At 42.7% G+C, this 22,416-nt stretch overlaps 2 protein-coding genes across 7 annotated transcripts in view; one reads left to right on the top strand and one right to left on the bottom strand.

The window, feature by feature from the left end:
• Positions 1-15,302, bottom strand: part of FKBP15 (FKBP prolyl isomerase family member 15) — a 66,457-nt gene extending 51,155 nt beyond the window's left edge. For 2 of the 5 annotated variants that reach the window (XM_066256481.1, XM_066256482.1), the window contains exons 1-3: positions 15,098-15,299; positions 6,370-6,485; positions 279-363 (exon numbers count right to left, since the gene is read on the bottom strand). In XM_066256481.1, coding sequence (XP_066112578.1) covers positions 279-363; positions 6,370-6,485; positions 15,098-15,150 — 254 coding nt within the window. In that variant the 5' untranslated portion in view covers positions 15,151-15,299. Of the gene's footprint in view, positions 1-278; positions 364-6,364; positions 6,486-13,103; positions 13,190-15,097 lie in introns of all 5 variants that reach the window. The other 3 variants (XM_066256484.1, XM_066256483.1, XM_066256480.1) reach the window with 3 other exon arrangements.
• A 127-nt stretch (positions 15,303-15,429) lies between these two features.
• Positions 15,430-22,416, top strand: part of SLC31A1 (solute carrier family 31 member 1) — a 37,688-nt gene continuing 30,701 nt past the window's right edge. The window contains exon 1 of one of the 2 annotated variants that reach the window (XM_066256485.1): positions 15,430-15,588. The gene's annotated coding sequence lies outside the window, so the exon portion shown is untranslated. Of the gene's footprint in view, positions 15,589-15,666; positions 15,966-22,416 lie in introns of those variants that run through there. The other variant, XM_066256486.1, reaches the window with a different exon arrangement.

The following is a 22,416-nucleotide window of genomic DNA, read 5'->3' as shown; positions in this document are numbered from 1 at the left end:
AAAAACTTCTTGATCTTGAAAAATCTACTATTCTTATCACAATAGAGTGGCTTTCTCTAAGTACTTGGAAAGGCAGTTTTGAGCACAAGCACTCTAGAAAGAGAGAGGGGGTGGGGGAGAAGACAAGATAATGGCTCTTCAAAGTTTTATGAGAAGTTGTAAAACTCATTATTGATACTTTTTCTTCGAAAAGGCTGAGTAGCCATTTTGCAATGAACCTAGAGACTTACTGAGAAAAGATAGGAGCTTAACCCACCCATTCCTTCTTAACTACTTACTATCTATATGCATGAACTGCTGATGCAAATAACACCATGGAAGTGCCTGCTGAGGTGGGTGCTGGTTTTGGTGTCGCCTGATTTCCTGAAGATGAAAACAAAGTTGTCATTCATTTCTTGCTTGAGACTGATTTTTTAACCATTAAAGCTGCTTCAAATTCTTCTTTATGCCTTATATCATATAGTTAGTGCTAAAATGCTTTCATGACCATTATCCTCATTTGATCCATAAAAGAGTCTTATAACCTCATCTGGGGATGAGGAACTTGAGGCTGTAAGTATCCATGACCCTTACAGAAGACTAGCAAGCCTAGGACTAGAACCCAGGACTCCGACTCCATTCCAAATAAGTCATTGGGCCAGACAAGATACATTATCTGAAAAACAAGGTCATACTCCTTCTACTTTCTTTTCCCCTTCCAATAGTTTGACAGCTATCACAAATAAAAATAAAGTTATTCCCCCTTCCCTTCTGGAGTAGAAAATTTATGATATTCAGATCACAGCCATTATTGACCTTTCACAGTAGCATAGTCTAGTGTTTCAAAATAGTATATTTACAGTAACTTGCATATTTACACTCACCACATGAATGTGTTGATGGAAGAGTAGTGAGAATATAAGAGTGGACAAAGGCAACCAGGAACTTATTTCCAGCACGATGCTGCAACCAACCCAGCCATCCAGCCAGGGCGGGGAACTTATTTCCAAAAGCATCCTTGTTTGATTTATTTTTTTATTTTGGATTGATAAAAACAAGACAATAGTCCCAAAATAGGGCAAAAGGTTTACAGTTGTATATTAAACACAGGGTTCAGTCTTGTACTACTATTATTTATTAATTATTGTATTTTCTATTATTTATTAATTATTGTCTTCTTTCCCATACAAAGAACTGTAAAACCTACCTTTGCCCTACCCTGTCAAGTCACTTAGGTTAAGCTCTACGTCAGCAAACTGAAACTTAATTATAATTTTAGCTCTCCCAGAAATGGAAGCTTAAACCAGTCAATCAGGAATTGCCTGAACAGCACTAATTAGGTAACCTGACTGACAGACCTCTCTCAACCCCTAAGAAAGTAATCTTGAGATAACCAACCTGCCTTTCTGCCTAATATAACTTCTTTGTTCCTGCTCCCTTCTGCTTATAACAAAATCTTTTGGCACTGGCCAGTGGCTCAGTGGATAGAGCATCAGTCTGGCATATGGACGTCCCAGGTTCGATCCCCAGTCAGGGCACACAGGAGAAGCAACCATCTGCTTCTCCTCTCCCCAAATCCTTCTTCTCTCCCTCTTCCCCTCCCACAGCCAGTGGCTCAACTGGTTCGAGCATGGCCCTGCAGGCGCTGAGGATAGCTCTGTTGGAGTGCATCAACCTCAGGTCCTAAAAAGAGCTTGGTACTCAAGCATCAGTCCTGGATGGGATTGCCAGGTAGATCCTGGTTGGGGTACATGTGTAAGTCTGCCTCACTATCTCCTCTCCTCTCACCTAAAAAAAAAAAAGGGAAGAAAAAAATGTCATTATTTACAGCTCCTTGGAGCTCATTCCCATCTGCTAGATTAGATGCTGCCTGATTCAAGAATTGGTGAATAAAGCCAGTGAGATCTTTTAAAATTTACTCAGTTGAATTTTGTTTTTTAATTTTGTACTGACACATTTTTTCAGATTGTAGAGTACATGAACACTGTAGAGAACTTAGCAAATACAGAAACACACAAATAAAAATGATCTGTAATCTTACCACCCAAAAATAAACATTAATAATTTGTTGCATTTATTCCTAGTCCTGTTTTTACACAGATAAACTCTGCAGCTTTATCTTTTCTTTTTGTACTTTTCTGAAGTTACAAGCGGGGAGGCAGTCAGACTCCCACATGCACCCGACTGAGATACACCCGGCATGCCCACCAGGGGGCGATGCTCTGCCCCTCTGGGGCATTGCTTCACTGTGGCCGGAGCCATTCTAGTGCCTGAGGCAGACACCATGGAGCCATCCTTAGTGCCTGGGCCAACTTTGCTCCAACAGAGTCTTGGCTGCAGGAGGGGAAGAGAGAGAGAGAGAGAGAGGAAGGAGAGAGGGGGAAGGGTAGAGAAGTAGATGGCCACTTCTCCTGTGTGCTCTGACTGGAATCGAACCCGGGACTGCCACACACCGGGCCGACGCTCTACCGCTGAGCTTACCGGCCAGGGCCCTTCTGCAGCTTTATCTTTTTGAAGCAAAATTTAATATTATATTTGAAAACCTCCTTTTCTCACTTAGTATAAGTATTTCCTTTTATTCTTCAAAACAGTGACCAAAACAAAGACAAATAGTCCTAGAAATGTTTTTTAGTGGCTACTTAAAATACTACGTTCTAACTCTACCAACATGTATCCAATTTCCTACTGTTTGATATTTCTTTGGGCTGTCTCCAAATTTTCTCTATTTATAAATCCTTAAAATGCACATTTTAGTGTGTACCTCTAATTACCTTCTTAGAAGTAATTTTTAAAAACAGAACTGTGGAGTAAAGGAGTATAAAAATATTTAAGGTTTTGTTACATCCTGCCCAAATGCCCTTGAGAAATGCCGGACCAGTTAACACTCCCACCAGCAGTAAGAGTCCACTAGCTTTGCCTCCCTGCCAGAAAGAGGAAATTATCTTTTCAAATCTTTACCAATGCAAGGGAGGCAGTGGGGAAAGGGGAGCGCCAACTCACTGTTGCTTTCATTTCCGTTTATTGATTACAGAGCAGCAGAAATTTAACATTTTCTATCAATTTATATTAGCCATCTGCTTTGCTTTATTTTAATACATTGTCCATTTACATTGTTTGCTTATTTTCCTAGTCTGGTGTCCATGTTTTCCTTACTACTTAGTAAAACCTACCACTAGTTTTTAATTTGATTAGCACTTTCCAGCTATACGTAATACTATAATAAAACTCTTCTCCTCATAAGCAGTGTATGACAAGAAAATAGTAGCTAAGCGTGCGGAGGACCCGGGTTCGATTCCCGGCCAGAGCACACAGAAGCGCCCATTTGCTTCTCCACCCCTCCGCTGCGCTTTCCTCTCTGTCTCTCTCTTCCCCTCCTGCAGCCAAGGCTCCATTGGAGCAAAGATGGCCCGGGCGCTGGGGATGGCTCTGTGGTCTCTGCCTCAGGCGCTAGAGTGGCTCTGGTCACAACATGGCGATGCCCAGGATGGGCAGAGCATCGCCCCCTGGTGGGCAGAGCGTCGCCCCATGATGGGTGTGCCGGGTGGATCCCGGTCAGGCGCATGCAGGAGTCTGTCTGACTGTCTTTCCCTATTTCCAGCTTCAGAAAAATTAAAAAAGAAAGAAAAAAAAGAAAAAAGAAAAAGAAAATAGTAGCTAAGCCAGAGATAGGGTATCAGGACGAGTCTAAAGCACTGAGAAAAATTACTATCTCCCCGAGGTCAGCCTGGCATCCACCTTCTCCCTGTACACTCTTATTTCCTTCCCCAATGCCCTGGAAATGGAAGGTGGTTGTGGATTTGCTAGAGGGATAAGTGAGTCAGATGCTCACATTCATGTGATCTTCCCACAGGCTTTGCATTTCCTCCTCTCCGAAGTCAACATTGTATAGATTCTTGAATTCCCAACTCACAAGGACTTTTATTTAATGACAGTAGTTGCAAATCTTTTTTTGTTTGAGGAAAGTTTTCTTGTTTTGGGTGTCTGTTCCTTTCCACTGCTTTTCGGAGGTGAGTATTTCCATTCCCCCCACCCACTATGCTTGCTGATCCTTGCTATCTTCAATATTCATCACTTTCTTTTGAAACCTTTTCTTTACTTTAAAAGTTTCCTCCTGTTAACCTTCTATTTCTTTTGAGGCATAACTTGCTGTGTTTGTTCATTCTTTTTTTAGTTTAGTCTTCATTTCTGAAATTATTTTTCTGACATCTCTAATTCTTGCCTAAGTCCCGTCACTTACTTAAGATTTTCCAATTCTCATTTATGCTCTCATCTCCTATCTTATGCTATTTCCTTAATGTTAATAAGTGGCTGTAGTTTTGATCTTTTTGGTAAGAAGCATTCTCACAGAAGAGAACTCTCACTGTCTGTAGTGATATTGTTCTGTTCCTTGCTCTCTTTGCTCTTATAACCTTGTATGGAGCTTGACTCTGAGACTTCTCTATTGTCATTTTTATGTGAGATTTGCTTTCCTGAACTCTTAGAAGGTTCAGAGTGGTTTTCTTAACTTCATAGAGCTCCTTCTTCTGTTCTTTTTGTATAAAGTTCAAAAATAGGGCAGCTTCCTCCTGAGACTTTCTGACTCTACTTCTATCCTTATTCTTATCTGGATCTTCTCTCCTTCACTTCTACTATCTCTATCCTCCTCCGTTTTCATTCCACTCCCAGCAGGTTCTTCTCAGTGTGGGGACCTGTCCTGGAAGGTCACCATAACAGGTGAGTTTCACAAGTTCATAGGAGCAAGAGTGCTCTAGTACTTTCAGTCCCATTCAGCAACACCTTGTACTCACCCACATTAGTGGGCAAAACCCTTTGCACTTTCAGCGTGACCTGTTGTATTATCCATGAACACTCACTGGTTCTCCCATTCTCAGACTCAGATATTCTCCACTGTGCCCGTCTGCTCCCATGTAAACGCTGATACTTCATACAACCTTGTGGTTGTTAGTGGTTTGTCCACACCTGATTTATAAGGATATCTCTTCAATTGGTTTTGTTGTATTATCCATAGGTTTGTTTTTTATATCTTGTTGCTCAGTTTTTACATTGAGATCTGAAAAGATTCAAGAACTATGCTGCAGCCATCTTCCTCACAGACTTCTTATATAAATATCATTTGAATAGAAAGGTCTCCTATATTGTTACTTTACTTTTTATTTGTAAATGCCTATATAAGATTGTATAGGTAATTTTTAAGTTCAAATACCTTTATAATTCTTCTTTGAAAGTATAATTAACTCATAGTTGTTTCCTGATTTTTAAAAAATCAAGTTACTTCTATGGGTGGGGCCTTAGGTTGTTTATTTTTATCTATATCCACCAATGCAACCACTTTGAGTCAAAGCACATGGCTGACAGAGATATGCCAGAGGAAATGTAAAGGCATAGCCTTCTACTAGAAATCTGGTTAGGTTATGGTTTGGAGAACAGGACTGGCAATCCACAGCAAAGCTGCCAAAAGTGACAGGTAAGTCAGCAAGTATTGTCTGTAAAAGGTCACACAGTAAATATCTTAGATTTTATGGGTCATATGGTAAACACTGCAATCATTCAACTCTAAATACACTAACAACATCCTCAGTCCCAGCACTGTGCCTAGCATGTAAAAGGCTCATAATACTTTTTATCTTCGTTCAATAAATATTTAATTTAATGTCCCTCACCCCTTTCGGTGCTGGGAGCTCAGGGCTGTTTCTCTAAGTGCCTCGCTACTCTTCAGGTTCTTACACAAAGACAGCCAAGTGTAGGGGGAAGAAAACCTTTGGGGTAAATCAGATCAGGATTCAAATTTCAACTCTGTCACTTAATGCTGTGTGACCCCAATCAAGTCTCTAAACCCCTGAGGCTATAAATGGTGATAGTCTCATCTATTTCATAGAATTGAGAAAATTAAATATGTAAAGCACCTGACCAGACACATAGCTGGCATTTTACAAATGTTAGTCCCCCTTCTCTCCCTTCATTCAACAAATGTTCACTAAATTTTCTTCTGTGTCTATCATGACAAAGGGTACAGGAGATACAGCACTGAGCACCATTGTCTAATTGGGAAAATTTCACTATCATCATACCACTAACCCATCAAGGTGAAAAAACTGAAAAACAGCTCTTTATTCTCACTAAAACACAGGACAATACCCTCCTCAGGTGGCCCTTGGTAGAGTTTTTGAGTGATGTCCACTTGGGCAGAAGAACTTGCCTGCATCTTTCGTTCATCAGTTTCCAACAAAGGGCACTCTCTTGCTGCCAGAATTCATATTCTTAGAAGCATGCACCATTGGTAGTGAGCTTGGCCAGATTGACCAAGGATGAACAACCTGGCATATCACTTTTGGAAGACTATTTATCCTTACAACTAAGTTGGAAGAGTTCAATCCTAACCTCTTACCTTACCTGTTGCTGCTGTCCCCTGGCCTTTCTTAGGCTGCTTTGGAGCTGTGTACTGGAAGAATTCATTTCCATGGCCAGCAGCTATCTCATCCCGTCCAAAAAGAGAGGCCAATCTGGCACTGTCAGTAGAAAATGAAAATAACATTTCATTAGACATATCTCAAACCTGGTATCATTCATCACAAATGCTGCTCACATCCAACCTTGAATGGATACCTCCTTGACTATATATCCCACCATTCAATGCTGGAAGTGGAATCTAAGGTCTTTGAAATCAAGATTGTATTTCTGATTGCAACAGCATCAGCTGACCTGACCCGTCCATAAGTCTTTAATCAAAGCATTTCTTCTCTCTAGACCTCAGTTCCTGCATCTGTAAGTTGAAGTGACTGGTCCAGATGCTCTCTCTAGTCTCTTTACACTGTAAATTCTTGCCTTTAGCAAGTCACAGTATCCTGCTTTTTACTAGTTTATTAAATTAAAATAAAACTGTACTACGAAGTAACTCCTTAAAACATTTGCCATCTACAATTTCATCTAACAGGCAAAACCATTTTTGTATCATCCCTTGCAATGAGTCATGTGTCTTAACCAACCCAGTGAAACTGCTCTTGCTGAGGTCACCAACAACCTCTTTGTCACGAAGCATAAGTTACCAGTCCTTATCTAATTTGGTCTTCATACTACCTTTTTACACTATCAACTATTTTGTTCTTCAAACAAAATCTTCCCTTGACTTCTGTGGGGACACCTGTGGGTTGAGAAAAGGAACTGGCCCAAATAAGACATTGAGACATGCTAAAGGGATCCCTTTCTTATCTTTCTGTCTCTCTGAATCCTCATTTAACTTTTTAGACTCTTCTTCCTTTGCTCAATCTATAAATGTCCACGCCCCCAAGACTTTATACTCTCACCCTTTGTCATCTACTATTTACCTTGGTATCAAGTGCTACCCAAATGCTGATGAGGCTCAAATCTGTATTCTCAGCCCAGAATTTGCTCCTGAGTGCCAGACAACACAGATACTCCACAGGCAACACAAATGCAACATGTCCAAACCAGAACTCCTATCTTCTGATCTCCACTGCCCCGGCACAACCTGGTCCTACTCTTGTGCTTCCTCTCTCGGTGAACGGCATTTTGTGTTGGGGTCCCAGACCACCACCAGGTTCAGTGATTTGCTAGAAAGACTCCTAGATGCGGCATGTGGCTGTACTCATGACTAAACTCTGCTACAACAAAAAGATACACAGCTACATCAGCAAAGGGAAAAGGCGCACTGAGGCAAAGTCCAGAGGAAACCAGGAGCAAGCTTCCAAGAGTCCTCTCCTAGTGGAGTGACACAGGCCATGTTTAACCCTTCCAGCAATGAGCTGTACCAACATATGTGAAGTGTGGGCCACCAGGGAAGCCCATAAGAGACTTAATTCCCCAGGCTTTGAGTCTCTAGGGGCTGATAAGTAGGACCCCTCTAGCGCCTATCGAAATTTTAGAATTCTAGAAGGAAGGCAAAGTTCATGAATCATTTTGTTTGTACAAACAGTTTAGACAAGTAAGCCAATATTATCACTTACGGAAAGCTTTATATCACTGTGGGGAATTATTAATATTTACCAAGGAAGTTCCCAGATATCAGCCAAATACCAACATTGTAAGCAGGACTTTCTAAGGATAACATTTTCAGGTCTACTATTTTACATAATTAGAAGAAATTTGCTATTTAACCATATATCTAACCCATCAAGGTGAAAGAAGTATAAAGCAGCTCTTCCTCCTCGCTAAAACACTGGGCAGTACCTCCTCAGTGCAGGCAGAGTTTTTGAGGCGTTCCACGTGGGGCAGAAGAGGTTACCTGCAACCTTTCTTCATCAGTTTCCAACAAAGAGTACGCACACTACTCCTCATCTCTGCAAACATCCACAATGGAAATGAAGTCTGGGGATCATCCTTGGCTTCTTTCCCTTGGTGTTCGTAACCAATTCCTGAGTCCACTTAATTTTACTTGTTACACATTGCTCAAACCCATTTACTTCTCCCCACCCTCACTGCCACTTCCCTATTACAGGCCACCATCACAACTACCTAGCTAGAGGTATTACAACAACCTCCTGACTCATCTCCTGCCTTGGGTATGCCTGCTTCTTATCCATTCTCCCCACTGCACCGACAGTAATCTTTCAAAAAAAATACTGACCAAGTCTCCTTCCTCCTGAAAACCTTCAAGGACACCTCAATATTACCAAAAATCCAAACCCCCCAAGACAGCTTTATGAGGCCCTTCAAGACCTAACCTCTTCTATTTCCCTGGCTTCCTGCCTGGCCATTTCTCCTGCAACTGTGTGCGATAGCCACCCTGAGGAAAGTTTAGTTTCTTAAATAAGGCAAGACCTTTCTGATCTTTGGACATGCTGTTCCTTCTGCCTGAAATGTTCTTTCTGTTCCTCTTTCCCCTAAAAGCTGCCCCTACTCTCAAAGTCAAGGTTAATCTTCCTAGGAGCTCTTACAGAACTCTATACTTCATTCACACAATATGTGTCAGACACTGTGTTGAGTGCTGGGTATACACTGGTGAGCAAAACCGCGTTCTATTTTCAAGGAGCTTATACACTCTTAACAGGAAAAATAGATATTATATAATAAATAATTACAAACTATAAGACATTTAACAGGTAGTTATTGTATGGAGTTATACTCCACAATGATTAATAAAAGTTATTCAATCATTTATCATATAACATGGTAACTGATTATTTATTTTAATCACCACTTGACTGTATATTTTGCTTATGGTATGTAATAGGCTCAATAACAAAAAAAGTCTAGTCTAGCTCTGAGCTCCTCTTCTCCAAAGGCGTCCGTAGTTTAGGTGAAGTAAATATTAAAACTTCCCACAACTTTTTTGGCCTTTTCCCCCAATAATTTAATGAATAATATGTAACAGCGACTGGCAAAATAAATGTAATATGATTTGAAACTACTACCTTGTAGTCTCAAGGTAGTATACTATTAGCTTTCTTTCAGTTTCCTATAAATGGGGCCAACAATGCCTACTTAAAAGGACTAAAAACTAAATGAGAGGGCAGTGCTAGCCTAAATAAGACATTAACAAATGCTAATAAAATTTAGAAGAGACCAAGATTTCTCCTTTTAGCCAGGGCAATATGGGCAGATTCCCTGAAAGAATAAGATTCTGAGAGAGCTGGGCAATGCCTTTAACATAGTAAAAAAATTTCAAAGTTCAGATCCTACTTACAATATAATAGTAAGTATACAGATAGTTGATAAGAAAGTAAAGTTCTTGTTAGCTTCAGTAAACTACTAGGATTGGCTGTTTTAATTCTGCAGGTACGGGTTTTTTCATGGGAAAAAAACAAGTGTCATAGATAAACAATATTTCCAGAGGCTCAAAAGGCCAGCCAGTTAATGACTGACTGCAAAATCAATCCAAAAGCCGCATCAACCCAACTATCTTTCAGATTAATTCTATTTCCTACTAATATTTTAAAATAAATTCTACACATAAGCATTTTATAAATGATTATATTTTTTTACTCCTTTTTTTTTTTTTTTTTTTTTTTTGAGAGGAGAGGAGGCAGAGAGACAAGACTCCTGCATGTGCCCAAACCGGAATCCACCCAGCAAGCTCACTAGAGGGCAGTGCTCTGCCCATCTGGGGCCACTGCTCTGTTACTCAGCAACCAAGCTATTCTAGCTCCTGAGACGAGGCCATGGTATCATCCCCAACACCCAGGGCCAACTTGCTCAAATAAACCATGGCTGCGGGAGAGGGAGAGAGAGAAAGAGGAAGAGAGAGAGAAGGGGAAAGGGTGAAGAAGCAGATGGTCAATTCTCCTGTGTGCCCTGATTCGGAATCGAACCGAGGACTTCCAGGCCCACAATCTACCACTGAGTCAAATGGCCAGGGCCACATTTTTCTATTTCTAAAGTGTTCTTAAATGTACACATTAGCAAGAATAGGCTTGATAATTTTGGACTTGAATCTCTATGTTTATAATTCACAGGAAAAGTCATTATAGTATTAATTACACATATTTCCTTGATTTTAGAGAGAGAGGGAGGTAGAGAGGGATAGAGAGTCAGCAACATCATCAATCTGTTCCTGTATATGCCCTGACCAGGAATTGGACCGGCAACCTTGGCGCTTCTGGCGTTCTAACCAATCAAGCTATCCAGCCAGGGCAATTAATTCCATTTTCAAAAAAAATAAACATTAGCCTGACCAGGTGGTGGCGCAGTGGATAGAGCGTCGGACTGGGATGCGGAAGGACCCAGGTTCGAGACCCCGAGGTCGCCAGCTTGAGCGCGGGCTCATCTGGCTTGAGCAAAGAGCTCACCAGCTTGGACCCAAGGTCGCTGGCTCCAGAAGGGGGTTACTCGGTCTGCTGAAGGCCCACAGTCAAGGCACATGTGAGAAAGCAATCAAAGAACAACTAAGAAGTCGCAACGCGCACAACGAGAAACTGATGATTGATGTTTCTCATCTCTCTCCGTTCCTGTCTGTCTGTCCCTGTCTATCTCTGCCTCTGTAAAAAATAAAAAAATAAAAAATATATATATAAACATTAGCTAAAGCACTTAGTTGCCAAAGTCTTTAACTCACCTTAGTTTTATACTCCTTTTCTTTCTCATCAAAAACAGAAACACATGGCCTGGCCTGTGGTGGCGCAGTGGATAAGAGCATCAACCTGGAATGCTGAGGTCACTGGCTTGAAACCCTGGGCTTGCCCAGTCAAGGCACATGTGACAAGCAATCAGTGGAACACTAAAGTGAATCAACTATGAGTTGATGCTTCTCACTTCCCCATCCCCCAGTAAAAACAATAAATAAAAAAATCTTAAAAAAAAAAAAGACACATTTGGGCCCTGGCAGGTTGGCTCAGCGGTAGAGCGTCAGCCTGGTGTGCGGGGGACCGGGTTCGATTCCTGGCCAGGGCACATAGGAGAAGCGCCCATTTGCTTCTCCACCTCCCCCCCTCCTTCCTCTCTGTCTCTCTCTTCCCCTCCCGCAGCCAAGGCTCCATTGGAGCAAAGATGGCCCGGGCGCTGGGGATGGCTCCTTGGCCTCTGCCCCAGGCGCTAGAGTGGCTCTGGTCGCGGCAGAGCGACGCCCCGGAGGGGCAGAGCATCGTCCCCTGGTGGGCATGCAGGGTGGATCCCGGTCGGGCGCATGCAGGAGTCTGACTGTCTCTCCCCGTTTCCAGCTTCAGAAAAATACAAAAAAATATATATATATATATATTTTTTTTAATATATATATTTTTTAATTTATTGATTGATTTTAGCCAGAGAGGAAGAGGGAGAGAGAGAAAGGAACACCAATCTATCCCTGTATGAGCCCTGACCAGGGATCAAACCAGCAACCTCTGTGCTTCAGTTGATGCGAACCAACTGAGGTATCTGGCCAGGGCTAAAAATACTTTTTGATCATCAGTTCCAGATTTTTATTTTTCTACCTTATACTGGTGATTTATCAATACCACACTAATCAGATTTGTCTTCATATACTTTTTATATGATCTAAACACAACTATATACATAACTGACCCCTTAAAAATGCTTTGTGATTATTAATACTGGATGGATTTTACTCTACTACTAAACTGGAAGTTTCTGAGAAGCTGAAGCCAAGTACCATACCCTTAGCAGGCATTTACATATTTCTTCATTTCAAAGTCACAATCATGGAAAAAGGGCAATGACCAAAAAAAAAGCAAACTTCCTGATTACTACTTCTAGGTTAACCATGGACTACCAGAGGCCTGGAAACGTGGAACACAGATTATGAATCATTTAGATAGCCATCTTAGGCACTAATATTCCTTTTTTTGTTAGGCTTGAATATCCTAAATGGAATCAAGTAAGTCATACACTTCTTAAGTCAAGATACTTAAGATTAATAAGCACATATGCTTACAGTAAATTACACTCATAAAAGAAGAAGTAGCCTGACCTGTGGTGGCGCAGTGGGATAAAGCATTGACCTGGAAGTGCTGAGGTCGCCGGTTCAAAACCCTGAGCTTGCCTGGTCAAGGCACATATGGGAGTTGATGCTTCCAGCTCCTCCCTCCCTTCTCTCTCTGTCTCTCCCTCTCCTCTCTAAAATGAATAAATAAAAAAATAAAAAAAAAAGAAGTAAAAAGCAGATGAAGTGCTTACTGTCATACAGTCTACTTCCTCAGGGAAATCAAAGAAGGAATAGCTGAATCAGAGAATGTTGGTGAAACTTTCTATATCCTCAATCTTAAGTCTGATTTGGTTTTTCTGGTTATTACTAGAATCAAAAATAACGTATCGGCCCTGGCCAGTTGGCTCAGTGGTAGAGCGTCAGCCTGGTGTGTGGATATCCTGGGTTCAATTCCCAGTCAGGGCACACAGGAAAAGCGCCCATCTGCTTCTCTACTCCTTCTGTTCTCACTTCTTTCTCTCTCTCTCTCTCTCTTTTCCTCCTGCAGCCATGGCTCAACTGGAGCAAGCTGGCCCTAGGCACTGAGGATGGCTTCAAGGCCTCCACGTCAGGTGCTAAAAATAGCTCGGTTGCAAGCATTGCCCCCTAGTGGGCTTGCCAGGTGGAACCCAGTTGGGGCAAATGTGGGAGTCTGTCTCTCTACCTCCCCTCCTCTCACTGAATAAAAAAAATAAAAAATAAGAAAAAAAGACAGTATCTACTTTTATCATTCACTTAGCTGTTATCTTTGTTTAAAAGCACAGTCACATGCCTGGAACGAAAGCGTTTCGGCTCCTATGAGCCTATTCAGGAAAGCAGCATAGCTGAGCCACCAGCAACTTATTTCAAGCCAGGAATCTGGAAAAGAGCACATGACTGCCATTTCTTATGCTGTAATTTTCAGTCAGCAGTGGACTGCTTGTTGCATGAAAATGTAATGCCCCAGACTGACCTGTGGTGGTGCAGCGGATAAAGCATTGACCTGAAACGCTGAGGTCACCAGTTGGAAACCCCTGGCCGGCCTAGACAAGGCACATATGGGAGTTGATGCTTCCTGCTCCTCCCTCCTTCTCTCTCTTTTTCTCTCTCTCTCCCTACTCTCAAAAATGAATAAATAAAATCTCTAAAAAAAAAAAAGCCCTGCCTGAACAGGCAGTGGCGCAGTGGATAGAGCGTCGGAATGGGATGCGGAGGACCCAGGTTCAAGACCCCAAGGTCACCAGCTTGAGCACGGGCTCATCTGGTTTGAGCAAAGCTTGCCAGCTTGGACCCAAGGTCGCTGGCTTGAGCAAGGGGTTACTCGGTCTACTGAAGGCCCACGGTCAAGGCACATATGAGAAAGCAATCAATGAACTAAGGTGTCGCAATGAAAAACTGATGATTGATGCTTCTCATCTCTCTCCATTCCTGTCTGTCCCTATCTATCCCTCTTTCTGACTCTCTCTCTGGCTCTGTAAAAAAAAACACAAAAAACAAAAAAACCATTAATTCAAAAGGCTTAATACATAGTCAACAGCAGCAAGTTGGATTGTGTGGACATTTCAGTGAATGTTTTGGGTGGAACAGGGAAAAAAATGAACCAAAGCACAGCTTAACTCTAAAATAACTGAGCAACTGAAAAAAACCAAAGTGGAACTAAGTGGACAAAGGCCACCTAAAGTGGGAGTGGGTGAGACTGAAAAGAGGACTTAAGGATAGGTAATATAGACCTAGTCACAGTGTAAGTCAAAAGAAAGCCAGTGTCATTTTATGTATTGAATCTCCACCAGGACTGGAAGCAATCTGAGTGCAGGCATAGCAGCTTAATCATCAATGCAACCTCTTAGCATTTAGTAGAATGAAGGGTATGGTATATGCTCGTGTACTCAGCATCATTCAATACATTCTTAAATTTGTTAAACAGATGTTCAGAGAAAAGCTCTGCAAGGATCAGAACTTGGCAGCTCACAAGTCTGAAGGGGGTCATGCTATCCACAGACAAAACACAGGGAAAATGGCTAAACTAATTACTAGAAGAGACAAAGAGCTGCAGCTGGTAGAACGGTTCTCCAGGCTAGTTAGTCCATATACTGACTAGGGGCGGGGATAGCCACCAGTGTCTTGGATTGATTTTAAGCTTTCGAGTGCAATTTCACAACTATTATTCATTCAACTGGCACCTCCTGGGCACTCAACTATATGCCGGGTACTGTGCTAAGCACTAGGCAGAGATAACAGAAGAGGTCCCTGTTCTGTCAGAACTCCTAATGTAATAGGTTTGGTGTACAAGGAGAGAAGAAATCACACCTCGCTGTGGGAATAAGGAAGAGAAAGCATTTTTTTCTGTGGGGCTGTGGAAGAAAACAAAGCACCAAAAAGGTGGTGCTTGAAGGATGCCAGAGCTGACTCACCAATGCTCATTCTTAAGTGTCACAGCTTTGTCCACCGAGAGCAGAAGTCTTATATTGGCCCCAGGCGGCTCCTATAAAAACTCTGAAGCCTGTATTCTCATTAGCAATCACTCCCATTTCACAGAAGAAACTGTGACCCAGAAAGCAAAAGGCGAACCCCAGGGTCATACTGCGTGCCAGGGGAGATGCCAGGTCCAGAATGCAGGTGGACAGACTCAGCAGTTTCGAGCCCTGCCAGGATTCTAAGACCTGTCTGTAAAGCATGGGAATGTCTGGACCCGGAAGTTCGGTAGAGTTCTGATAAAAAAAAAGCAACCCCTCCATTTGCCCGGCTCCCTCAGCCACGCCCTCTGTACCACGCTTCACAGTCACTCACCCGCCGACAGGTAAGAGGAAGTCGATGTCGTCTTCGTCGCCGGCACCGAACATTGTGCTGTCTCTCGCCAAGGCAGCCGCCGGGAAGTCGGAGCGTTTCCAAGGCCTATATCGCCCACGTCGTGAAATGCCGCAGAGTGGTGCTACTTTCCGGCAGGACGAACTCTCGCACGGTTACTCTGAGGAGAGGGGACACTAGGCTCTGAGGAGGCGGGGCAAAGCAAATGGGAGGACCTCGGGGGCACGCGCGCCGCGTGACGTAAGGCTCCTTCAGCCCTCAGAGGCGGTGAAATCCGCCGGAGCTCGAAAGTCCTGCGCAGGGATTGGCCAATGAGTCAGGGGGCGGGGCAGGGGCGGGAATCGGCGGTCTCTGCGGCGGTCGTGTACACGTCGAGCCGGTCAGAAGTGGAGGGGGCTTCTGAAGAGTCGTGAGGGTGTGACGGGTTAAGGTTCTGAAAGGGAGGCGCCGGTGGCGGGACTCGATCTGGGAAGGTAAGACCTCCTTCGCCTCTCTCTCAGCCCTGGCACGAGCACAGTCCTTTCCCCTCCGGGACAAGGACTCTGCATGCCACTCTTCTGAACTCGGCGAAAGGAGAAAGGGCCCGGGATTGGCAGTCTGGACATCTGAGCTTTCGGCCCGGTCCCGACAGTGACGGAAATGGAGTGACCTTGAGGCAAGATGTTCGGTGCCTCAGTATCCCCATCTCTGAAACGTGTCTGATGCCCCTACCGCTTGTCCCCTGTGACCGACCTCACTACTCAACGCGCTATTTGTCCACTGCTTTTGTGTGCCGGCCGGTCCAGAAGCTTCTAGACCTCAGAGGCCATCGAATGTAATCCCATTCTCCTCATAACCCCAGAATTTACAGGTGAGAAAGAAGGAACTAAGCATTTGAATGACTAGTGTCAGGTCACGCGGCGTAAAGGGCAGACGTTACCAGGGTTGGATCCCTGGTCTTCCGATTCAGGACGTAGTGAGCTGATGCAAGGACCTCATCAGACCTGCAGCACGACGTGCCCTCCCTGAGTGGTTGGTGCCAGACTCTGGCTGCATATGAAGAAAGTCCCCTCTCTAGAGTCCGCTTACGCAGGTGACGTGCAGGAGAGCTGGGATATACGGGGGCTGGGTGGTGGAAAGGAGGAGACTTGAGGAACTGCCTATCCCCAGCCCCAACCTTGGCCTGGGTTTTGCTAAGTCTTCCCGCCTCAGATCTAGTTCTACATCAGTTGTTGCCGACTTTGTCTCCAGTTCCCATTTCCAGAGAGGCCTGGCTTGGCTGAGGCGGGGATAAGGAGATCATGTCCCCCTATAACGTCCATTTCCACAGATCTCACCGGGATTCTTTCACACCAGGCTTCTCTCAATCAAGTCAGTACGACAGGTGTTCCTTTACCTCAGCGGTTCTCAACCTGTGAGTCGCAACCCCGGCGGGGGTCGACCGACCAAAACACAGGGGTCGCCTAAAGCCATTCGACCCCCGCCGGGGTCGCGACCCACAGGTTGAGAACCGCTGCTTTACCTGAATGTTTTCATATGTCAGCACAGAATTGATGTGACGTGATCGGGATCTTCCCAGAGAACTTCGGACCTGTTGACACTTCCCTTCTTAAGCTTTTTATTATAATTTGTGTACTTCTGAATCGGAAGCTCCTCAAGGACCGGGATTGTTTTATTCATCTTGGTGTCTCCTGTGCCATGAACACTATGCCTTCTTGTCCCTGTAGGTTCTTATTAATTCTTTATTAGGTTAAGTGATGGTATACACTTTTGTTCCTTTATTTCTCTTAGGATTTTCTTTTCCATTTGACCCAAAGAGGCCAGCAGTGGCTCTTGCCTTTGCTATAGGTAGCTTCCAGAAAGATAAAAATGCTGTACTAGCTGTGAACTGTCTGGATCCCTTAGTCTCTTTTGTTAATTGAAGTTGATTTGACTGCTGTTTAAAGCTCTCAAGGAAGAGAAAGAGGGAAAGAAGGTAACTAGAAATATGATATGTCACTCTGATTTTTGTTAGTAACATATTTCTTTCTTGGACTGCTGTGTAGGGCTGTTGTCTGCTTCCTGTGTTTATTTTACAGATTAAGATGTTTAGAGCAGTGAAGGTTGATTGTGTTAAAGCAATGATGCAACTGGAATCTGAGTACTAGAACAGGAGCCCTTTATAGTAGCTCTATTTAGAATGTGAACCTTGTTACTTCTCAGGAAATAAAAAGAATTAACCCCTCTCCCAGTATTTACTGGTCATTGGCATTTTGGTACCAAACATAGGAGTAGTGCTTTTAAAAAACACTAAACAATCATATGAGCATTTATCTTGCATTCTTGAGTGGAGCTGTTTTTATCTAGAATGTTTAAGTAACCTTTTTTTTAGACAGGCAGGAATCCTAAAATCTGGATCAATCTTTCTGGTGATTGGAGCACCACAAATATGCCTACCCAGATCACTATGGTGGGAACACAGTTGCTGGTCTGATCGGTGGTACAAGGAAGTGGAAGATAGTAGTGAGGCTTCCTTAGTCTTTGAACTGCAGAATTGCTACATCTACAAAGCCACTGCCATTCTGAATTAGAATATTGGACTAGGAACCAGAAAACCTGAATTTCCATCCCAAGCCTTTCTAACTCACTCTGAGTGTGGACCAGGCTCCCTAAACACTTTGTAGAAGGAGTGGATTAGATCCAGACATCTATTAAGTATTGCTGAGGATGCAGAAAGTAAGTAAGGCTCAACCCTGATCTCAAGTTTGAATTAAGCATATTTGTTTACACACAGCTTTTAGATGTACTTAGGAAATGTATTGACACCCCCCCCCCGAATATTAACCAGGAAGCAGAAGTTTTAACAGTTCCTTTCAAAATCAGTAATTTTGCTAATGAGATGACAATTTTTATATATAGGTATACCCATACTAATCCGTGCTGGTGATTGCATTTTAAAATTAATAATTTACAAAGTTAGATCATAAGTGTGGTGATAGAGACATCAATTGAATACAGATTTGGGGGGATCGTATCAAGTTCTTTGTGGTCAGTCAGTGAAAACAGAGAATGGTAGAACACAATTCAGGAAATATCTGAAAACCTGCTATGTGTAAGGCACTGTGCTGGGTGTTACCAAAGATGGAAAAGTGAGTTAGTCATTAATAGTTGAGTAGTGGGGATGATTGAAGTATACAATTAACCATAATAGACGAAATAGCAAAGTAAGTCCCATAAGTAGAAATTAATTATTGCAGAATTTCAAAGGTAGAAATGATCATATCTAGTTTGGAAGAGGTTGTGGAGTTAGATAATAGGCTTTGAGGTGAATGGGATAACAAGTGGAACTGAGAAAGTAAGGCTTCCCAGATTGAGGGGTCTTTAGCAAAAGGAAAAATGCATAAAAGAAGGCTGAAAATTCTTACAAGATAAGAATTGCCCTCTTATGTGATACAGTTGGGGTGAATAGTTAGGTAACTGAAAAAGTAAGTTAAAACAGGGAATCATACAGATGCTATTTACACACAGACCTTAAACATTCTTCTTAACTTAAAACATCAACACATTTTTGCCATTCTTTTAACATAAGTCTTTTCTTGGGGAGTAAGTTTCAGGGATCTGCAGACTGCAGCATGAGGGCCAAATCTTAGATTAGCCGCTGCCTGTTTCTATAAATAAAGTTTTATTGGAACACAGTGGGGCTAATTTCTTTTTTTTTTTTTTTTTTTTTTTTTTGTATTTTTCTGAAGCTGGAAACGGGGAGAGACGGTCAGACAGACTCCCGCATGCGCCCGACCGGGATCCACCCGGCACGCCCACCAGGGGGCGACGCTCTGCCCACCAGGGGGCGATGATCTGCCCCTCCGGGGCGTGGCTCTGCCGCGACCAGAGCCACTCTAGCGCCTGGGGCAGAGGCCAAGGAGCCATCCACAGCGCCCGGGCCATCTTTGCTCCAATGGAGCCTTGGCTGCGGGAGGGGAAGAGAGAGACAGAGAGGAAGGAGAGGGGGAGGGGTGGAGAAGCAGATGGGCGCTTCTCCTGTGTGCCCTGGCCGGGAATCGAACCCAGGACCCTTTGCATAATTTCTTTACATATTATCTAGGGTTACTTTCACTGCAAGGTAGCGTTGAATGGTTGTATCATCTTTATCTAGTCTTCCAAAGCTTTCAACTTGGCTTTTTTTTTTTTTTTTAACAGAGACAGAGAGAGTCAGAGAGAGGGATAGACAGGGACAGACAGACAGGAACTGAGAGATAAGAAGCATCAATCATTAGTTTTTTGCTGCGCATTGTGACATCTTAGTTGTTCATTGATTGCTTTCTCATATGTGCCTTGACTGCAAGCCTTCAGCAGACCGAGTAACCCCTTGTTCAAGCCAGCGACCTTGGGTCCAAGCTGGTGAGCTTTTGCTCAAACCAGATGAGCCCGCGCTCAAGCTGGCGACCTTGGGGTCTCGAACCTGGGTCCTCGGCATCCCAGTCTGATGCCCTATCCACTGCGCCACCGCCTAGTCATGCCATCTTGGTTTTCATAGAAACAACTACTACATTCGTAAGCACTGGAGCCAAATCATTTCGCCATTTATTAGTTGTGTAGGCCTTAGGCCAGTTTCTCTGTTTCCTCCTTTTAAAATAGAGACAATAATAGTCTAGTTCCTGGGGTACCTGCAAAGATTATCTGAGTTAATTCATGTAAAGCACTTAGAATAGTACCAGCAGATCATAAGTACCCAGTTAATTTTAGCGGCTGCTGTTATTTTTCTCTTCTCATTTATAGTTCGTTGTTTTTACACAATACTTTACTAAATTATATATTTATAATAGCATGCTGGCATACATTGGTTTGTGAACGAATACAACTGATAGCCTTTATTGGCACACAACTTCACTGAGAGGGAGACCAGAAAAGTGTTGCTCCTGTGAATTGGAAAATAGTCTTGCTGGTGTGTTATCAGTAAAGTTTGTTAAAAGGGTTCTGTGGGATAGTATGCTAAGAGCACAAGACAACAGTAGGCATAGGGAAGTAGTAAATTAAAATTGAAATGGAGATCAGGGCCATATTTATCAATACCTTGAAGGCCAAGGTGACAAGTTTGCACTTACCTGCATAGGAAATGGATTTTTAAAAATCTAAATGGCACAGTAATGTAAAAAAAAAAAATTTCAAGTAGTTTAGGAGTGTATGAAGTGAAAGTAAAAGTTTCCCCACTCATGTGAGTAGCTACTTCATTTTTCTAATAGTCCTTAGAATGTGGAGTTGTAAAGATGGAAGGAGATCTGGCATGGTAAACACTACTTGGGACCCTGGTATTCATCTGTTAAAAACCTCAATCCAGTTTTTTGTTGGGATCAATTTTGAATTGAGAAAATTAAAGGTTCTTGACTGAATGTGAATAAAATTAAATGACTGCTCTCAAGGTAACAATTTATACCATATTCTTAAGACTCTCTGATCCTTAAGTCTATTCCTCGTTTTTGTTCCAATTTGACTGCTGTTGATTCTTCTTTGTACCTTCCTCACCAGAACGGCTACAAAAGAGAAAAATATGATATAATTATCACTGGAGAAGCAAGTGTTTACAGTGGCAAGATGACTTCAACTAGTGGAAGATGTCAGATAAGTCAGTGACCAGGTGGCACCAAGATAACTCTGCCATTTAAATTGGCAAGCCAGGCATGATTGGGGAAAAGGAAGGGAAGCAAGAGGGCCAGTTGCTGATGCCTCCATTTACACATGAAGCTCTTAGCATAATAAACTCATTCTAAAAATCAAAAGTTTTCTGTATTTTATGACTTAAGTATGAGAAGTCATCAAGAATCTGATACTTAATACATTAAAATGAGCAGTTTATGCCAAAAGAAATGTTATAGAAGGGACTGGGAAGGAAATGCTTTTGAAGTTCCATTGCTTTGAGTAATATTTCATAATTTAGGTAACATCCCCAAGCAGAGGAGGGGCCCATCCTTAGGAATGCAAAGCCCTGCAGAGAAGGAAAGGGTTGAGAAGGGTCCACCCTACCTCTTTTCCTTTACACAAAGGCCCTAGGCTTTTGTATACAACCTGCTTTTGTAGGCTGAGGACATTGTGCAATACAGCATAATGAGATGGAAACCTGCATTGCAAAAGTAAACATGAATGATTTGGAGGGAACTCAGAGAGCAAAACTCTAGCAACCAGTGAAATACTAGCGGACCTTTTTTAGCCAGGCTGTCTTTCCCTAAATAAATAATAGAATTATTATTTAACCGTGCTGAGTGTTTTAATAATTTTGAAGCAATTTAGAGCACCTAGAACATAGTCGTTCAACTTAGGAAATGAAAGGCAAAAGAATGCTGCTAACTATATACCCTCAGACCCCTGTTCCTATTTCCTACCTTTCCTGATGGCTTTTTATCAACTCCCAGACAACCTGTGCATAATCTATACCTTAGTACATCTTCTATTGTATTTTAATTATTTGTATGTATCCCTCCATCAGACTGAGCTTCTTGAGGATTGAGTTAATCACAGTACTTTTACTCAATATGTATACTATAAATTTGAATGAATGAATGAGGAGATTGAATTCCTCAGGCTCACATAAATAATAAGCCCCAAGAGCCAGATCCAAGCCCAGGTCTTCTGATTCCTAGCCCAGTATTTTTCTACCACACCATGCAGCTTCTATCTGAGGTATTGAACAACTTTTGTCATTTTCATTAAATCATCCTTTATTAAATAAAGGGAGGGAGAATTAAGAAAGGAACAGTTAAGACTGACCAGGCGGTGGCGCAATAGGTAGAACATCGGACTGGGACACGGAGGACCCAGGTTCGAGACCCTGAGGTAGCCAGTTTGAGCGCGGGCTCATCTGGTTTGAGCAAGGCTCACCAGCTTAAACCTAAGGTCGCTGGCTTGAGCAAGGGGTCACTCGGTCTGCTGTTGCCCCCCGATCAAGGCACATATGAGAAAGCAATCACTGAGAAACTAAGGTGCTGCAACAAAGAATTGATACTTCTCATCTCTCTCCCTTCCAGTCTGTCTGTTCCTCTCTCTGTCTCTCTCTCTCTCTCTCTCTGTCTCTGTCAAAAAAAAAAGGACGGGGGACAGTTAAAATGTTTTCTAGTATCTGCCTCACACCAAGTTAATTCCCAGTATTCTTTACAGGCAAACCAACAATAGTTGATTTAAATCCGATATTACTTAAGAAAAGTTTAATCAAGAGGTACCTTTGCCTGCCTTTGATCATAACAAGAAAGCAGTTAAAGCAGTGCTTTGACAATATGGTTGACCCTTGAATAACATAGGTTTGGGTTTGAACTGCATGAGTCCACTTATATGTGGATATTTTCAATAAATATAGT

Source organism: Saccopteryx bilineata, chromosome 2 (genome assembly GCF_036850765.1).
Source record: "Saccopteryx bilineata isolate mSacBil1 chromosome 2, mSacBil1_pri_phased_curated, whole genome shotgun sequence".
Taxonomy (NCBI): domain Eukaryota; kingdom Metazoa; phylum Chordata; class Mammalia; order Chiroptera; family Emballonuridae; genus Saccopteryx; species Saccopteryx bilineata.
Note: the sequence above shows the minus strand (reverse complement) of the source record. Positions and strands in the feature narration are given on the sequence as shown.